Here is a 21,132-nt window from a genome sequence, read left to right as displayed (position 1 = left end):
AAGCCAAAAACTGGAAAAAATGTTCCAACTCTGGTTTGGCATTGTACATATATTGTCTGTGTGTGTGAAAGAGAGAAACAGAAAGGAGAGAGATATACACAAAGATAGCAAAAGACAGCACTCACGCAAATATACCAACGTTTACTTGTACAGAGGGGGCGTGCCATTGACAAAGCTGTTTGTAGGATGATTAGAAAAGCACTTTGTTTCTCAAAACGAGAACTGCTCCTGAACTAAAGGAGAGATGATCAGCAAACTTAAGGTTGTTCAGTTTTTAAAGCTGTCTGCACATATGCCTGCTATGCTGTGACTGTAACAAGTTTAGATGGATGGTTATGAGAAAGAAAAGAAAATATGACATCATTAGAATTACAGGTAAGACAAGGGGAAACCCAAAGTACAGACAAGAACACAGAAATATTTTAAGAGAGTACAGATGTCATGACATTTATTAAAAGGCATGCTACAATGCTATACTTGTTAGGAAAAGAGAGTAGAGATATCAATAGGCAGCAAATATACAAACTGAACGAAAATGGAATATACTGTAGTGTACAGAAGCTTTAATTAACCATGCACTACGCACTTAGAAAATATGTTTTTTAATATTTTATCGTCTCTTTGCATTTATAACATGATTCACTTTGACAAACACAGAATCCTTTTCTTCCAAAGCCACAAACTGTGTTACAAATGAAAGCTGGTACTGCAGCTTATCAAAATATACAAGACAATTGATGTTTTATATAAAACCACTTTATATGTCAACTTGTTCCCCAAAACCGCTTTTTCCCCCCTTTTTTGGCCTGGTTTAAAAAAATGTTGTTACAAATATTTACAGCATTTACTTCTGTTAGATGAACATTCTTATAAACTGAAAAAGGGAATTTTATGAACAGACCACATAAAGCACGAGACAATGTCAGAGGCTCCTAGCTGTGCTATTTTTTTTTTCTTAAATACAGTACTGAAAATGCCCATTGAACCCTTATCATCTAACCCATTCTGTTCACATTTAAACTCCCATTTTCTCTAAGTAGTCTATTCACCAATAGGAAATAGAAAGTAAAGGCCGCTTTGCACTGGGTCTTCTTTCAGAAAGGAGCTTGGGAAAAAATGCTTAACAGAAAGGAGTCAAAACCAGAACAGTCAGTCTTTGGTCAGAGCAATGAGGTGACGTTTTGATGCAAAACTCTGCTTGGTTAGCAATCTTTATAATTAGTACTTTTTGGATGTGGGATGAATTTTTTTTTACAGATCTGGGTATCAGTGGTAAAGGGAAAAAAGGCCAGAGTATGATTTTGTAAATGACATAAAAAATAGTTACTTAAATATTTATTATTACAACTACTACACAGGTTCAAGAACTAAAAATAACCTAAAAACAACAACAACAACAGTCTGTTTACAGTGCTGATTTAAGCTTGCCATAAGCAGCTTTCAACCATGACTATTATCACCAAGGTCACTGGGCCAGAAAAATACCCCTGTTCTCTGGAACATATGCCTCAGGTTACAGAAATGAAGATGACTACCACAAAGACTTACAGCAGCTCTGTTCTTGGACCTGCACATGCTATGAATATTACATGAGGAAGGCAAAAAGTATAACTGAGACTTCATTTTACAGTTACAACTGTTTCCTTGAAAGAATGGTCTGTGGGATAACATTCTTTTAAAATTATATAGTATGCATTTCCTGAAAACCAGAATATTGATACTACCACCTAAACCTCAAATAGGAAGAAAGACTACTGAAGAAGGCACATAAACTTTGGTCCTGTTTCTTTTGTTTTTCTCCCTCTATAAAACCCCCCAAACTGATATTTTAGTAATTTTCTATTTTTTAAATCATTCACAACTAGCTGTTAAAATTTGCTCTGAAAAAAGACTGCAAATAGTCTTCTAGATAATAACACAGCTGAATTAAGAGACAGCTGAATTACATTTTCTTTAAGGGAAAAGTTTTGTGCAATCTAAATGGTATTTCTTTCTAGCACAATAGTAGATTATTTTAAGTCTGGCAGTTTTATTCTTGTTAACAACAGATCAAGACAAAGGAAAGGTTAAGAAAAATGCTTTTACCCATAGTCATGGTGTCTTTTTGGTTTTAAAAATAGCAGTACACAGTAGTTTTTCTAAGAGAGAGCCTGACAATTTGGCAAATAAGGTTTTTAAGTGACTCACTGGGGGCAGGGGAACACATACTCTTGAGCTTGTCATCTTTCGTCCAAAAAATATTTAGTGGGAACAGAAGGGGAATTACATGATAATACAATCACTGTATAACCTGGCTGCTTAATAACATGGAAGTTTCCAAAAGTTTATATAAAACTGAACAGAGACATTCAAGAGCGTTACTTCTAATCAACTGAAGCAGAACCTATGATGATCATACTGCTACTGCTGCTGCTAAGTCACTTCAGTCGTGTCCGACTCTGTGCGACCCCATCCCTGGGATTCTCCAGGCAAGAACACTGGAGTGGGTCGCCATTTCCTTCTCCAATGCATGAAAGTGGAAAGTGAAAGTGAAGTCACTCAGTCATATCCGACTCTTCTCGACCCCATGGACTGCAGCCCACCAGGCTCCTCTGTCCATGGGATTTTCCAGACAAGAGTACTGGAGTGGGGCGCCACTGGTGGAGCCAAAGAAACACTGCTCCCATAAGGAACCAGGCAGGCAAAAACTGTGTCTCTAGAAACTATGAGATTTGCAACTTTCAACAACAAAATCAGAAACATTACTACAAGTAACTTAGCCTTAAACAAAGGCATTCTGTAGGCACTACTGGGCAATTCTGATACTCTCCAGTAAGTTATCAAATTATTAAGCTTATTTTCCTATTTGTATCTCACACAAAACACAATTTACTACTATGCAAGTTATTTACATCTCAAAAGTTTTTGGCATAAATTGCTACCATTTAATGTGTACTGCTATTTTTTTTTTCAGAGTTCCATACTATAGGTTTTTGTTGGTTATTCATTTTGTACTGCTATTTTTAAAAGTCCTAAATATATATAATTTGTGTCAAAGTCAGACACCTCCAAAAATAAGACAATTCTCCTGGAAATAAAGTAAATAAACTTTAAAATAGGATACTACCACAGCTCAACAACAACAAAACATTGCTTAGAAGATATCAACTAACTGCATGCCAAAACAAAAAATACAAAGATCTAGTTTTTTCACTGCCCTGATATTTTTTAATCTTTTTACAGAAACTATGTCAACACAAATACTGTAGACCTCTATAATTCAAAGAGCAAACAGCCCAATATGAACAACATCCATGTGCTACAGCTAATTTTAGACACAAACTGATGGTTTCGAACACAGTTTTAAATAAGAATATCTCACTTTTCCAAATCTTAATTTGATTAATGTTTTTGGTCAATAATTTAAGATGTATGTAATGTACATATGTATGTACAACATCAGAGGAGTGTATGTATGTATATACACTCATCTATACACACACACACACACACACACAAAGCCCTGAAAAGGATTCAAATGTTCTCTCTCAAATATAAAGGCCATTTCCTACTTCAAAATTACATTCAACACCATTTATGATCTCCCTTCTGCTACACTTCTGCTACACTTACACTGAATGTTACGAGAATCATGAATTCAAACTACACAGTAATTTCTAACTCAAAAAGAAAAAAACATCCAATTTAAAATATAACTGAAAATTACAATAGTGCTTGTAAAGAAGGAAAAAAATGAAGCAAACTTGGAGTGATTTCTTAAAGAAACTGGATTTTTCTCCCTTCCCTCTTACTCAGTGTTTTGGTAAAAATATATTTTATAAGTGAAAAAAAGAAGAAAAAAAAAAAAACCCTAGATATATGAGTACACCTATCAGCCAATACTAAAACTGATCCATTTCAAAGATCTCAATTTAGTGTCCTTCATATTCTTCCAACTAACTGTTGCTCAGCGTTGAGGGAATTTTGCTTTTGAACAATCCAGAATGTCTTTTGTATTCTCCAATATTTTTGCAAATTTTTTTTGTTAAAATTTTCCTGTTTAATTTAATGGTTGGAATATAATAAGAGATTGAGATATTCTTTTAAAAGGTGAGATGAGCCACTTTGAGAATCTGAGAAAAGTGAAAAAGGGGTAGACAAAAATGACCCTTTTAACAAATTCTGCTTTAAAAAACCTACTCAAGCACTGAAGGAATAAGTAATCAATGCAAAGTATCTAATTTAAAAGAAATAATTTTACATTATACAATCACTGAAACAACATTAAAACATATGCTTACATTCAACTGAAAAGAGAGAGGGACAGAGTAGAGCAAGAACCCACTCCTTCCCATACTGCATATATGTGGGCACGCACTCAGTACGGAGCTTCATTAACAAAGAAAAGCAAGTGCTCACTTGAGTATATGACAAAAACCAAGCAATCCTGAGACAAATTCTAATGGGTGATAAAGATTAGACAAGATCCAGAAACGGAGACTGCATTGTATAGCCCCAAACTGGTATGCTATAAGCGCAATGACCACTACTGGTCACAGTATGAAGAGGCCTACAGGTGTGCACTGAGTTATTCCCAAAACCATTTAACGCTTCCCCACCCCACCTCTACACCAAAGCACCAAAAATTTGAATAGCAACTATTACTTCTTGAAAATCACTTAAAATTTCAATTGAAAAAACAAAACAAAACTTTAAAAGTCTTGCCAAAACAAGGAAAGAAAAAACAAATGCTCACCAAGCCCACGATATAGCTTTTAAGATACTTGGATAAAACTCTAACCTATTATATCATAAGCACATAATAAGGCACATAATAGGAAATTAAGTAAATACACAGTAATTCTGAATAAGTATTAGAGATTATAGTGGTACAAAAAACCCTTGAGATTAATTTTTTTTCTAAAAGAAGACTTTACCAAAAATAACTTTTAAAAAATCTGTCAAACCATATGATAGACCTGAATATTTTCCTTAAGACTGTAAACTTTTTTCTGAAAACTATAAAAAAGTAGTTTATAAGTAGGATTATTTTTCTTTTTAAATTTTCCAAGATCATATTACTAGGCAACTGTCATTGTGAAATTTAAAACATGATTTTCCCGAATAAAATTAATTATTCTGACACCTTAATAGATCCTGGTTGGATTCCACATAATTTCCCTGGAGACAATTGAGACATTTCATTCTCCAAATAGTTTCAAAAAGTTAAAGATATGCAAAGGAGTGTCTTACAGTGGGAAAAAAAAAAAACTGAAAGAAAACATGCGAGTTTATCAATTTGCTTCCAATACAACCCAATTTATGTATAATAAGTATCAATATATGCCAAATAACTGTTATAACTTACAAGAGAACATAGTTTCCTACAGGACTCAAATTTCTGAATCATAAAGTTAAAAACTTGGTTGTAGGTCATTTAAATTATTTACGTCAAGTAATTTTAAAAGTCTATCTGTTTAAATTTTTCAAAGTACAAAGGAGTTTAGAAATGTTGTATAAGGCTGATCTGGACCCAAATTAAAAGAAAGTCTGTCCTCTTGAAATCCAATTTAATATAGGGAATTAAATTACTGGAAAAAAAATTTTTTCCTGAAAATTATTTTCATTTTAGAAACAATGGTACAAAGGAAAAACACGCCTCTGATGACGTACTGGCAGAGGGGAGAAGTGGGAAAAGAGAACATCCCTTGATTTTTTTAATATACTTGAACGTCAAACTCAGAAAGAGTTATTTTTGAAAAAGAGGCAGAATTGGTCTTGAGCTGCTTCAGTCTATGTCTGAAGGTTTTACTAAAATTATGGTCCAGTCTTAGGAGAAAAATTCACAGAAAAGTCAGATTGTAGATTTTGAGAAGGAAACTCTGAGGTGATGATTTTCTCCAAGGTCGTGGTTATGAAGCTCAATGAGGGCCTGGATTGCTTCTTCCACAGATCCCAACTGAATGAGTGCCATTTTGCGATCTTTCCTAAAGTGGCAGAAGAAACAGAAAAAGTACACAGAATTAATTTTGCCTACAAACCTCTTCCCCAACCCTAGAAGACTTCATTAAATTACCATAAACATTTGCAAACCATGTTAATGTATTTTTTAAAAGAATGGACTTACTGGAAGAATTTAAAAGCCTTCACTGAACATCCAGCTTCTGTGAAAAGATTCTTCAGGTCATCTACTGTAACAGAGGGGCTGTGAAAACATCATCACAGAGACAGTCAATTATCTTATCCCTAGTTTTCAAATGAAGCAAAGATTAACTCCTGACATCATCAGGTCTCTAGAATATCTCACATTACAAAGAGCATAAAGCCATGCAATGAAGACATGATTTGCAAGTGCCCTTAAAGATCTTTAAGGTTGGGTTTCTTGATGGCTTAGTGGTGAAAAATCTGCCTGCAATGCAGAAGATGCAGGAGACTTGGGTTTGATCCCTGGGTTGGAAGATCCCCTGGAGGAGGAAAGAGCAACCCACTCCAGTATTCTTGCCTGGAAAATCCAATGGATAGAGAAGCCTAGTGGGTTTTCCATAGAGTTGCAAAAGAAAGGAAAAAATGTTCAAGATTGATGCATGCATGTCTTCAGACAATGGAATTTTGTCTCAATTCTTTTGCATAAGACATGGGCAGTATCTAAAGGACAAGAAAATCTTTCTATATTTACTCTTTCAATGGGATTATTACCCATACGTCTTTAGTACCTAACTAGTACTTCCAAGCCCCTTCCCTAGCTCTGATTTGTCTTCCATAGTCCACTTCTAGTCCAGTATATGTTTAGTACTAACCCAGTACCTTTTCAATTACTTTCAGGATAATTATGAACATGTATATGTGCCAACCATGTTCTAAAAGAGCCCCCAACTACTCTTGCCTCCTAGTATTTATACCTTTTGAGTACCCCTCTCCCATACAGAATAAGGATGTCCTCTGTTAACCCTCAGGGTATTACAGAAATGACACGTGACTTCTGAGGCTGAGAGACACTGTGATTTCCACCTTGCCCTTTCTTGAATGATTAACTTTGGAAGAAACCAGCTGCCTTTTCATGAGGACAGTCAAGTAGCCCTATGGACAGGTCCTTGTGGCAAGGAACTGACTGAGCATATGAGGGAGCCACTTTGGAAGTGGACTCTAGCCCCAGTACAGCCTTCAGATGCTGCTGTTTTGTGGGAGAATTAGCCAAAACCGAAGCCACTTCTGGATTCCTGACTCACAGTAACAGTTTGAGATAAAGAACATCTACTATTGTGCTAAGCTGTTAGGTTTTGGAGTGATCTGTTACATAGCCGTGGACAACTAATACGGTGGTCTACCACATGACAGTCCATTGACTAAAAGTAGACTCCTCCTCATTTCACAACTACCAGCAAGGATGGGCTTACAGAACAACAACTGGCTCTGCTAGGACAGAGATCTGAATTCGCATCCTATTGGTCATTCACCTGGAATGTCACTCCTGAGTAAGTTACTTAATCTGAGCCTCTAACTTTCAGTGTTAAAATGAAACTAACAACCTTTACTCCAAAGGTTATTATGGATAAACTGCTACAGACAGAACACAGAATGGTGGTTACCAGAGACAGGGTGGAGAGAAACAGAGAGATATTGTCTAATGGGTACAGAGCTTCAATTTGAGATGATGACAAGGATTTCCAGATGGATACAAGTGATGGTTGCACACTACGAAAGTATATAATGTGAATGTACACTGAAACACACACTCAAAAATGGTTAAAATGGAAAAAGAAAAAAGGTTAAAATGGTTATGTATTTAACCACAATTTTAAAAAGAAGATTATTATGGAGATTAAATGAGGTAATGCATGTAAGACACCAGCACAGTGTCCAATACTTGGTAGATGGTTAAAAATATATTAACATACTTTCTCTCTCCTACCTATATGTCCAGTGTAGGCTGCAACCTGAGACCAGCTCCTGGACAAATGTCCTTAAGAGGGAGCCTGCTTTAGTCTTTAAATATGTTGCCTCTCCCCCTTATTCTGTAGTAATGAGGTGCTAAATTTCTAGATGCACATAACTGAGAATTTTTTTTTCTAAAGCTACTCCTCCTGTTGCCTGGAAGGCAGAAGGCTTGAGCCACTGACCAATTCAGATGCAAAGTTTCTCCATGTGCCCAACTGGAGACTAGTGAGGAGCCTGGGCATTCAACAGTATTTTGAATAATTATTTTGTTCCTATTCAACGGCCATTCTCATTTTCAGAAATGTCCCAGAACTGTACCCTTTTCCACTCCCTTTTAGCTTTTTCCAAAGTTAAAAGTCTTTAACTTTTCACACACATGATCGCATACAACTATACCCCCAGCTTTTACCCTTTCTTTCCAAAGCTTATCCTCCTTCATGTTATATAAAACGGTCATCTTTTTTGGTCAAGGATTTCACAAATTAAAACTGGGATTTCCAGTTTTATATTTCTTAGGCTTTGATGATCATACAGTCTCTATTCTAACAATTCAGCTTTGTCGTACTGGCTCAAAAGCAGCCATAGCTAATACATAAATCAATAAATGTGGCTGTGTTCCCTGAAACTTTTTCATGGAAGGTGAAGTTTTATGTAATTTTCTCAAATCACAAAATATTCTTCTTTTGTTTTTCCCCAACCACTGAAAATGTAAAAACTGATCTTAGCTCATGGGCCTTACAGGTGGATTTGGTCCATGGGCTGTAGTCTGTCAATCCCTAAGCTAGATGATGACTAAAGAACAAGTCTGCTACAACACTGGTTACTACAGACTGGTTATAAGAAAATAATTTCTAGCTTTTTTAGATATGTATGTGGCTTGTAGGTTAAAAAACAGAGAATTCAGTTTTACCAAATTCTTGCATGCATGCTCAGCTGCCTCTGACTCTTTGTAACCCCATGGGTTGTAACCCCAAGACCACCAGGCTTCTCTGTCCATGGCATCTTCCAGGCAAGAATACTGGAGAAGGTTGCCATTTCCTACTCCAGGGGATCTTTCCAACCCAGGGGTTGAACTTGTGTCTCCTGCGTCTCCTGCACTGGCAGGCAGATTCTTTACCACCGAGCAACCCGGGAAGCTTACCAAATTCTTAAAAACATAAATTGTTTGATTTTGCTATGCTGGTTACTGAAGGGTCTTTACTTCTACAGAAGGATGAATAAGTATGTAGCAATGGAATATCTCTGCATAAATGTAATTTTGTCCTTCCATAACTGAAAGGTAACTAGTTGCTAATTCCCTGTTTGGAAAGAAAAATTTTAAACACTGCTACCTTTACTTCTGGAGTGTAAGTTTAGATAAACTTCTTAAGAGATGATGGCAAATAAATCATCTGACAAGAAATTATTGAATCTCTACTACTATATTAACAATATTTTGTTTTTATCTCCCCAAACCATATACCCTAGGTTATTAATCACTGAAATGAATAGTAACAAATTAAGATACATACGGGATGTTGGAAAGATGCAGAGTAGCTGATGGGGGGAAAATATTCTGGAAGTTTTTAGAGCCAGGTTTTTTAAAGCGATGCAAAGGACTATTGCTAAAATCCTTAGTCAGACCTTGGTCTTCTTGTCCCTCTCGAGGAAGCTGAACTGCTTGATGCTTGGACAGTGTAGCACGAAGCACCTTCCCATAAAGTCTCTGACCGCTCAGATGGTTCATTGCTGGTGCATAAGAAGAAAATAAGGAAACTCTGGGTATTAAGGTAGAGTCTCTGTAAAACTATCATAATTCTTTTTATTTAGTCATTTAAAATTATATTGTCAGTTTGAGGGTTTAAAAAGTTTTAAATTTAAAAACTCTTACATATGAAAATATATTAAATGAGTTTGTTTTACCATAATGAAAAGCAATACAACAAAAAATACCCATTTTCCTAGCAGAGTGCTAAAATGTTTCAGAATGCCTGAAATATAACGAGCTCAGGAAATGGCTACTGAATAAATTAATCTCAAGTAAAACTTTTTAAAATAAATATCTGACTAGTAATATTTCAACAGTCACTATAAAAATGAATGGTGAGATAGCAAAATGATACTTCCTTGCACTATCATTATGAACTTTTAAGCAACAGTTCTAGAAAACTTAGAAGGAAAACAAACAAGCAAACAAATAAAATGAAAGAAAACAAGTCCTGTTTATTAGTTTAAAGCTAATGGAAAAATCTAGAGTCAAAGCTCTAAACATCAATGATAAGTTCAAACAGATAAATGAACTTCAAAGAGTCATAAACATTTTTAAATCTTAAAATGTAAGCAGATCCAAATAATAATGCAGACACTGACATAAAGAGGAACTCTTTCTACTTAAGCCGTAAGTTTACTTCACAGGAAAATTCACATACAAAAGGAGCATATAATATGCACATATAATAATGACTATTATTAATCACTAGTACCTAGTTGAGCTTGATTTGCATCTGCCATCTGAACCAATGCGTTTTCTTTCTTATTAAACATTATCTTCACTCGATGTACATCACCATATACTCCTAATTAAAAAGACAAAACAGTTTTTTAGTGTTGACTGTGTAATGTTCAATTAATTTTAACAATATATTTAAAGAAAGCTTCTTTTCTCATGCTATATGCTTTCCCTGAGCAATTTCATACATACGCTTCCAAATTTGTATCTATATTCTAGATTTATTAATCCCTTGATGTGGATGTCCCATAAATACTTCAAGTTTAACATATTCCAAACTGACTCATCTCCCCTTTTCTGTCCCCTCCTATGTTCACTAACTCTCTTGATAAACAGTATCATCATGCATGTATTTGCTCTGGTCAGACACCTGGGAGTCATCTTTTGACCTACTCCTTTCCTTAAGTTCTTATATCCTATCAACTACCAGTACTCACTGATTCTATGGCCTAAATATCTCTCACATTTGTCCACTTCTCCCCATCCTCCCTACCACTGAAGCTATTATCACTATTTCACAACTGGACAATCACAATAGCCTCCCAAATTGATCTCATTACATCCAATTTTTCTATACTAGTGTTCCCCAAAGTGGGACCCACATCCCCAAAAGCAGGCAAAATGAATTCACTGGGGTGTGGGAGGATAATGAAAGTGAAAGTGAAAGGCGCTCAGTTGTGTCCAACTCTTTGTGACCCTATGGGCCATACAGTCCATGGAATTCTCCAGGCCAGAATACTGGAGTGGGTAGCCTATCCCTTCTCCAGTGGATCTTCCCAAACCAGGAATCAAACCAGGGTCTTCTGCATTGTAGGTGGATTCTTTATCAACTGAATTATCAGGGAAGCCCGAGAGGACAATAAGCTGTTATTTATCCTGATTTGTTTATATAAACCAATATGAAAAACTACATTTTACTAATTTTCAACATATAGAAGAAATTATAGGTGGAAATTTTCTACAATGTGAAGGACATTTTCTCATTTTTTTCCATTTAGTGTGCTAAAATATATTGCAGTTCATGTGGAATAGGGTATCACCAATATCGTAAAAATAAGATCCTTAAACAGTAGCACAATTACCATACTGTGTAACAGGATGGGAGAATGACTATGACAATTCTCAGGGCACACAAAGGAGAACTGGTTATCTTATGGGCAAGCCCCTATGAGCAACTAAACTGAGAGATGAACAGTAGCTAAAAATATATATGTAAGTATCCCAAATTTGCTATCCTTTTCAGAAATGACAAGTGACTGAAATATTGCTGCTCAGTCGCTCAGTAGTGTCCAACTCTTTGCACCCCCATGGACTGTAGCACGCTAGGCTTCCCTGTCCCTCTTGGCCAAAATAAACGCCCTTTAAAAAATAATATACAATTTGTATTTCAAGCTGAGGGTGATTTTTTTTCTAAATTAGTGAGAAAAAAACTATTTTTGGAAAGAAATGTGCTCTGGTTACTAAAGAGACATATGAAAATTTAGCATGAACACAGGATTTTGTTACTGATAATCACATAAATGTGTCGTGAATTAAAACTATTATAGAAACTATTATTAAAACTATTATAGAAACACGAGTATGAAGTATCTCTGTGGGGTGACAGAGATGTTCTCAAACTGAACTCTGGTGATGGCTGCACAGCTCTGTACATTGACTAAAAATCACTGAGTTGTATACCTAAGTTAGTGAATTGTATGGCTGTAAATTACATCTGAAAGATGAAAGATGCTGTTAAAAAAAAACCTATTATCCACTCAAAAAATTTGAAACAATTTCTCATTCTATTAAAAATTTTTCCAAATGAAGATTATTAGTGAGTTTTTAGCCCCATTATTCTAATGCAATAGATTTCAAGATCAACTAATTTAACAAGAGGAAACATGGAACTTTTTCTAAGTAAAATACATCAAAATTTAGTGGATTAGACTAAAAAATTAGTATCCTAATTAGTACAGCAACAATCCAACACTTTCATTCATATCACATTTTTATATTTTTCAATTAAAAGGTTTTCTTGGCCATGCCACGTGACTTGCGGGAGCTCAGTTACCCAACCAGAGACTAGACCCAGGACCCAGCAGTGAAGCACTGAGTCCTAACCACTGGACTGCCAGGGAATCTCCTTGTGTATCCTTATGAGGTATCTTTTTCAGTTACGACTACCATCAAGTATGAAAATAAAGTGAATTTAGAATCAGATTTTGGAATGCTGATTCCAAGTGGAAAAGGTTTTTGAAAATAACAAAGCATATTAAATCTTATTTCTCACTAAATGTTAACAAGATTTTTATTTAAAAAACTTTGAAATAAAAATCTTTAAAATATTAAACATTGCTTACTTCATAGTTCTTGTATTTCTGTTTGTAATGTAACACTATACATAAAGAGTACAGTAAAAGATTGATGAAATTTATGATTAATTAATCATATATAGAGTATATGTTACATTTTTTTTTTTAACTGAGTGAGGCATAGTATTAAAAAGTCTAGGGATTATTTTAAAATCTGAATCTCATTATGGATTCCCATTGTTCTTAGGTTAAAAACCAAGCTCCTTAGTATAGTTTACAAAGCTCTTAGTGGCCTTGTCTCTATTCGTCTGTCCAGCTTCAACATGTCTCACCCTTACCCTCTCCACTAAGTTTCCTTCATTTCCAGGTTCCGAGAGCTCTGTCTCTCGCTGCTAGTATCTGTGAAAGGACATTCACCCTCCCTTTCTGCCTGGCTGACACAACACTTCCTCATTTCTCACAAGTTAGCTTAACTATCATTTCTCTGTACATCATATTTGATTCCCTCAGCAAGGTTAGGTCTTCCAGCTGTATGTTCTTATTACAATCTCTATTTCCCTTTTTATAAAACTTTGTTCTATCTATAATCACTTAACAAATCTTCCTTGTTATTCCATCCTGTGTCAAACACACTAATTGACAGACAGCAGTAGTTAAGTATTACTGAATGATGCAAGGGGCTCAATTCACATCATAGCTAATAATAATAATAATAACAAAAAAAAATAGTAAAGCAAAAGAAATTACTTACCAAATAGTATAAAAAGTCCATGTGGTGTTATTAGCTGTTTGAAAAGGAGAACACAAAATATAAGGGTCTCATTAACTAAAAATTTTTTAAAAGTTTACTTGTAAAAATGAGAGTTGACTGTGTTTCAAGCATTGCTTTTTTACATGCTTCTTATATGTACTAGTGATGAACTTTAATACAAATTCTTAAACATTTCCATTTGAATTCAACTCGAAGTCAGAAGCTACAATATTTCCTCCTGAAAGACTTTTTACATATGATACTTTCCAACTCACATCAGGATTAAGATTGGTGACAAGCAGAACAGAATTTCCTGGCATACCACCAGCCCCAGGAATGGCCATCCTTCCAGTGACAGCGGAGGAGGTGATTGCGAGGGGGCCGAGCGCTCCGGGACCTAGTCCAGCTGGGACCGACAGACCTTTACAAAACAGCAGAAGCATTTCACATTCTAGTTATCTGGAGGATTATAACACTTGATGCAACTTAAGAAAATAAATGAACGCAAAAGCAAAAATAGAGAAGAAAATGTTTCAAAGCTACCTTAAGGATAACAGAGGTCAATCCAGACTCTGGACATAGAGTTTCTCATTTGTTGACATTATCATACTTAATACTCTATTATTTATATAACACTTTGCAGACCAACCAAATTCACCAGTCTTAAAGCCATGAGGTTTTTTAAAAGGGTCTATAACTACCAGTACTCCTTCTATTTCTTGAAATAGATATATTCCAATACATTTCTCTAAAGCAGATATAATTTTCAAGTTGACTTCTACCATTATATCATATATATATGTGTGTGTGTTTACACATATATATTCTAAAAGTCCTTCAGCAGAAGTCACATATATGCAAGCTAGGTAGTAATGCATGTTCTAAAACTGGACTGTGGTAATAATGGCTGTACAACTCTGTAGATTTATTAAAAATCACTGAGTTGTATATCTAAAACAGATAAATTGTATACATATATTCTGCATGGGGGAAAAAAACACTTTGTAACCTTGTAAAACATTATTACCATCAACAACAAATTTATGGATTCAATATTATTTTGAAGCAAGAATTTTCAGAGCTCTCTATTCCCCTAGATACTGCAGAAACTACTGAAAGCCCTATAATACTGGAATATTGACACTACATACAATACCCAAAACACTACACTTCTTCACAAGGTCCAATTATTTGTATTCTCAGCTTAAAAACTGTCTAAGATAAAATTCCCAGTTAATGTAAAATGAGCCAATTCTTTAATGTATTGATTCTAAGTTCAAAATTCCTTATAATAGAATCTGGCCACTTTATCACAAATCATGTGTGTGCATATACCCCTCTATTACACCTGAAAAGCCTTATCAACTCAGGAGCCCTCTTCATGCATTTTTTTTCTCTTTCTTAACATTTACTACAGTGTTTTATAGATACAGCATGTCAAAAAAATACCCAAAATGAAGGAAACCATATATCGCCACCTCCACATGTGTAGCTCTTGGGAGCTTCAAACACATGAACACAATGTATAATGCCTTCATTTTAATGAGATAGATAAGATCACTCACTTAATTAAACATGTTAAAATGTCTTAAAACCACCAGAAACCTAAAACTTTAATAAACCTCAACCTTTCAAATCACTCTTTCTTTCTAGTTAACTTCATCCCCTCTCCTGAAGAGAAGAGTTACAATTCCCAGACTTAGAAAGGGAAAGTAGCTATGCTGCAGTTTAAAATAGTTATATTCACAGATCAGCTGGAAGCTATAAAGGTAATATGTAGACTAGACTTAACACTGCATCACTCTTCCAATCATCAACCTCAAGTGTTTTCTTTAAGCACAAAACCATAAAGTATTTTTTCTCCTTAAGTTATAATCAAATTCATTTTGCTTATTATTTGGAAGAGTCAGAGTCATTATCAAAGTATTAACTGATTGCTCTCTCTCTTATTTTCACTAGCTAAAAGAAAAAAATGTGTATATATTTTTTTTTCTGAAATAAAACAGCATGCATATCCTCTATAATAATCTTTCAAACCTACTAATTTTTTTAAAAAAGTACTTACAGATAAAATAGTAAATGTTTACTAATTCAAATGTTTGCTGTCTGCATGATAAATACTGAATGCCATTATAGGCAGTAAGGATAAGTAAGACAAGTCTATTTAACATGTAATTGAGCTGCTTATCAGCAAGCAGCTCATCTGTTTTATATAATAACCAAAGAGACAAACCTAAGGTTATTTAATATAGTCAACCTATAGTTAACTGTGCCAGTGGCAAGTACAGATGATGCAGAACAGATAACAGAACTTTAGTGCTGAGAAGGAAACTAGAATTATTCATAAACACAAGGAAGCTGTACAATCATCTACTGTCCATGAGCCACTTCCATGATTGACGTGTGTAATGCTTTTTTGGTAAATCCTTCAAACATGGTCATATCTTTCATTTTGATAATTTCCTAGAATATATAAATCATCATTAAGAAATCATTTCAACTTCAACTTTAAAACAGTCACCTGTAGCTTGAGGAAATCCAATAGCAGGGGCAAATCCAGCAGCCCCTGCATACGGCGAGGAAATGATTCCTGGTGCACCTGATGGGGAAGAGAAGCTGAAATAAATACACTACCTTCTATAAAGATGGCTATCAACACAATAAAATGGCCATATGAGGGTATATTGTTGACAAAGAGATTCTATTACGAGTGAAGATTTGTTCAATAGATGATCCTTGTTGTGTTGTAAAAGAGCCTCTGCCACTTCCAGAGGCTAATCCCTTTCAACTGGGTTCAAGGTTCAAGACTACAGCTAGAATGTTATTAATATTTCATTCTGAGTTATTAGTTTGCTACTTAGTTTTATTTGGTTTTGTTATTTAGGTTGATATTCTTGCCCTTATTTAGAGCACTGTTTCTATGTAAAAATCATCAAATATTCGCTAAACTATACTGTACCTATGGGGTACTGTGCTCACAAAAAGAAATACGAAATAAAAATCCTTGCCTTTGAGAGGCTTTACAAACTAAAATTATGAATTACAGAAGATTCACATGCTGAGGATCTAGAGGTTTAAACACAAATGTACTGCAAGTGGTCTAAGAAGAAGGGATTGCAAAGGATCTCTGGGACTGTTTGAAGGCTTCTCAGGAGGTAAAACTTGAGCTGGACATTAAGTGAAAAGCAGTGCTTAGCGTGTACCAGATGCCAAACAAAGGCTGATATTCCTTCTCCATTTAGAAGCCTGGCGACTGTGCACCATCAACAAATAGAGGAGTTAGCTCTAAATGGTGGAATCATTACTAGTAGGAAAACAGTTTGATTTAGGACAAGTTAAGGTCAAGGTGATAGTAAGACATTCAAATGGCAATGCCACAGTGGAAATGAGGGGGTAAACTCAGAATTTCTAACTACTACAAGATACAGATTTGTAAATCATCTATATAGAAATAAATGTAAAAGTCATATGAAGAAAAACTCCACTAAAAAGGGCACAAGACAAGAAATGAAGAAAGCTAAAAAGAGAACCTGGGAGTATTAGTACACTTAAGTGGAAGAGGAACATTCCAAGAAAAAGAGAGAGAGAGAGAACAGCCTCAGAAAACAACACAATGAATTATAGTCCCTCAGGATCAAGAGACGGAATTTCAGGGAGAGGGGTTCAATAAAAGTTAGGGAGAGTGAGAAACATAAATGGGAAGCAATAGTTTTAGAGCAATAGTAAGAAGCTAGAATGTAAGAGTCAAAGGCAGGCATTTGTTTTTTTTTTTAAAGTGATAGGGTGATATGCATATTTATAGGAAGTATGTAGGCTGTACTTTCCAGAGGAGTTAAAAGATCACATAAGTTTATTCTCTTCATTAAAGAGAATTATTTAACATAATTTGTTAAATATGTGCTATGATTCATTAAAATAATTCAAGAAAATATAGTCATAAAGAGACTTCAGGGACAGAGCTAGCAGAGAGAACTGACAATAAATGAAGACACAAAAATGAGAAATACAGAGTAACTGATGATATAAGAGAAATATCACTGAAAGCACACGAGGAGGCAAGCATCCCTCTGGTGCTAAGGAAGCACTGAATAACGCATCCAAGAATCTCTGCCCTTGCTAAACTTATATTCAAGTAGGCTGAAGATCATAGGTAAAGTGATTCATTTTCATAACAACTATTTTAAGGCATAGAGGAAGACTTACCCAAGACACTTCAATATGGATATGAGTTACTATGAAAATTTACACTGGGAAGATAAATGAAAGAAGAAATATGGTTGCCAAGTATTCACTTGACCCTTCCATCTAACTCTGGCTAGTTATGTGACTTGCAGTGTCTCCTGCAGAACATACATTTGTATGCAACGCCACTGCATTCAATCACATGATAGGAACACACAGACAGTCATGACACAGACTGCTATACAGAAGCCTTAGGAAGCATTATGGGTTTACACCAGCTCTCTGATTTCCTTCACCTTCTGCCACGAGAATGCCACGTCTCAAATGGAGTGACACCTTCAGCCTGGACCCTGGATCAAAAAGACATGTGAGGGAAGTTTGCAAAAATTGATTCACAGTTGTTTAGGTGTCAGTTATGTGAGAGGAATAAACGTTAATTACTATAAATCACTGAGATTTGTCAGAAAGGCAAGGGAGGTCCTTTTAAAACAAAACAACAAGTCTAATACAAGTGGTTATGGCGGGGGAGCAGTATGAGGCAGAAGATATGCAGTAGGTTTGAGAGAAATGAGGAAAATTTTTGATATTAACTCTCACTGAACATTAAATAGCAATAAATGAAAGAACTGGCAAACTGTTCCAGGGCCAAATTTTAAATAATTATTTCCAAGTACAAGAACATCTGTTAATATTTGACAAAAGAAACATTTGTAAAGTTTCCATAAATCTACATTCCTCAAGTAAGCAGGAGCAGAAATATTTTAGCAAATTAACCTGTTAGACATTGGTTTACACAAACTTTACAGGAAAAGGTTTAAGATTTGAATAGCTATATCACACATATTTTACATTTGGAAAATGTATTACCAAAAGCAATTGAGGTAATACAAATAGATAACATTTTTATCTATGAAATCAGTTTATCAGTGTTTCAGTATTTCTCAGTGCTATTGTTTGTAATAGCAAACCCTAAAGAAACAAGCTTAATGTCTAAATTGGAGAATTATTATATAAATTATGGGTCACTAGACAAAATATAGAGCCATTTGAAACATTACAAACAATATATATTATGGAAAAAAGGCACAATTATTATTTTTTTTAAATGTGGATATAGTAGCAGACTAAATAACAAAGACCAACCTTGTGGTAGATATGCCCAATGAACAGTAAAAAGATCCTTTTTAAAGAAAAAACCTAACAGCTAACAAGATGATTAACAGTAACCCGGCTAAAAACCTAACTCTATCGAACAGCTTTGGTTTCATCATCCTCACGCGTAATGGACAAGATGCAAATCCCAAGGTTAGCCCAAGAGGAAGGAAGTCAACAGGAGACCTCCATGACATTCATCCAACAGTATAAACCTAAAATAACCCGTCCCATTGCCTACTCCTCCTCCCTTCAGAAGACTACAAGGAAAGCTGACTTTGTGTCTAACAGAGAGGAGACAAAACCGTTCCTGAAAAGGTCTAACCAAAAGTAAGTTCTCATGTGAATTTGCAGCCTAAATTCACATTTCTTTGGACTTCAAGGGAAAATTAACAAAATTATGGATTTAGATTGAAATGGTCCCAGACACAGATCCTTTGATGTTGCAAACAAGTAAATTCTTTCTGGAGGAACATACCACCTTGAGGCTAAGCTTCAAAGAAGTCCCAAGTTATTTCCCAAGTAAGTGAATAACTCAAAAAGAAGAAAGCAGAAAAAGAAATGTCTAATTGCAGAAAAATAACTGCAAAGACTTCAGACATTGGAATTATCAGATGAGGATTCTAGATAGTATGTTTGGAAAAATAAAAGCTATGCTGAAAAGTATCTATAAGGCAGATGATACTTAAAAAAAGAATAAAATTTCTAGAAATAAAAAGCACAATTACTGAAATTTAAAGTTATCAGACAAGTTTAACAACAGATTACACAAAGGTGAAGAGACCATTAATAAAATGAAAGGCCCTAAGGAATTATTCAGGATGCAGCTCAGAGAGATAAAGGAAAAAACAGGACAGAAAGTTTGAGATACTCAGAACAGAGAAAGAGAATTTAACAGGTCTAGTCAAAATTCCAGAAACTAAGAAAAGAAACAGTGTGAAGATGGCATATGTGAAAAGATCATTTCTAGGACCAGTAAAAGACAACAATCCACCAAATCAAGATGCTTCTAAAGGGTATGTTATAATATAGTAATTTTAATATCCATTTTGCTGATGACTAGGGATGCTGAGCATCTTTTCATGTGCTTACTGCCACTCATATACCATCTTTTGTAAAATATATTTTCAAATCTTTTGCCCATTTTTAATGATTTGTTTTCTTATTATTGAGCTGTGAATTCCTTGTATACCTTGATATAACTAATTTGTTTTCTTCAAGTCTATAAGCTTGCCTTTTGGTTTTCTTGATGGTATCTTTCAAGCCACTGAACTTTTAAAATGTTGATGTATATACAATACATAAAATTATTTCCTTTTATGGTTTGTGCTTTTTGTGGTTTATCTAAGAAATGTTTGCATATCCCAAGGTTGCAAAGATTTTCTTCTAGTGTTTTTTAATATAAGATTTTTAAATTTATTTATTGGTTTTGTTTTGGCCATGTCACACTGCATAGCACTTGGGATTCCAATTTCCTGACCAGGGATTAAACTTGTGCCCCCTGCAGTGGAAGCACACCAGTTTTAGCTGCTAGACCGCCTGGGAAGTCCCCCTTCCTAGGTTTTTTTTTTCCTAGGTTTTATTCTAGGAGTTTTTTAGGTTTAAGTTTTACAGACAGGTCTAAGATCCATTTCAAGTCAATCTGTCAGTATGGTGTGACATACTAATCAAAATTTATTTTTTCCAATATGGATACCCACCTGTCCAAAAACTACTTGTTGGAAGATTTTCCTTTATTGAATTTTTACACTAGCAATTTTGCTAAAAATCAACTCATCCTATACATGTGGGTCAATTTTAGACTCTATATGCTTCTCTACTGGTTTATATATCTATCTTTTCAACACTGTCACAGTGGTTTGATTACTGCACTTTATGTTAAGTCTTGCATTTACTTCACTATTCTAGATTCTTTTCCATTTCTACATAAGTTTTAGAAGTTCAATGCATCTTACTAAAGTAAGAGAGAAAAATTAGAATATTTAGAGAAAGAAGAGTTAATCAAAGTTGCTGAATATGAAGTCAAGAAACAACAACACTGCATTTGTGTATTAGCAACACTTTGAAAACCTAATGATGGCTAAAATTTACATTGCATCATTCTAAGCTCTTACATACATTAGCATATATAATATTCATCACAATTCTTACCAGTTAAGTATTATTATTATGCTCATCTCACATATAAAAAGACAAAAGTACAGAGCAGTTAAGCAATTTGCCCAAAATTACACAGATCAAAAAGACTGGTTGAGAATTAGAATCTAAAAAGTACAGCTCTTAGGAATAATTCTAACAAAACATATGTAAACATACTTTTATTTGGAAAAGTCGTCAAACTTTACTCAAAG

The 21,132-nt window shown here is 34.8% G+C and overlaps 1 protein-coding gene across 7 annotated transcripts in view; it reads right to left on the bottom strand.

Annotated features, from left to right (window-relative positions):
- Positions 1-586: 586 nt before the first annotated feature.
- The window catches only part of PTBP3 (polypyrimidine tract binding protein 3), a 91,777-nt gene continuing 71,231 nt past the window's right edge, over positions 587-21,132 (bottom strand). For all 7 annotated transcript variants that reach the window (XM_043870657.1, XM_043870658.1, XM_043870660.1 and 4 more), the window contains 7 exons: positions 15,969-16,046; positions 13,723-13,868; positions 13,448-13,481; positions 10,377-10,469; positions 9,426-9,642; positions 6,107-6,184; positions 587-5,966 (listed from right to left, as the gene is read on the bottom strand). In XM_043870657.1, the coding sequence (XP_043726592.1) occupies positions 5,834-5,966; positions 6,107-6,184; positions 9,426-9,642; positions 10,377-10,469; positions 13,448-13,481; positions 13,723-13,868; positions 15,969-16,046 (779 nt within the window). In that variant the 3' untranslated portion in view covers positions 587-5,833. The remainder of the gene's footprint in view (positions 5,967-6,106; positions 6,185-9,425; positions 9,643-10,376; positions 10,470-13,447; positions 13,482-13,722; positions 13,869-15,968; positions 16,047-21,132) is intronic.

The sequence above is a fragment of the Cervus elaphus genome, chromosome 16 (genome assembly GCF_910594005.1).
Source record: "Cervus elaphus chromosome 16, mCerEla1.1, whole genome shotgun sequence".
NCBI classification, from domain to species: Eukaryota; Metazoa; Chordata; class Mammalia; order Artiodactyla; family Cervidae; genus Cervus; species Cervus elaphus.
Note: the sequence above shows the minus strand (reverse complement) of the source record. Positions and strands in the feature narration are given on the sequence as shown.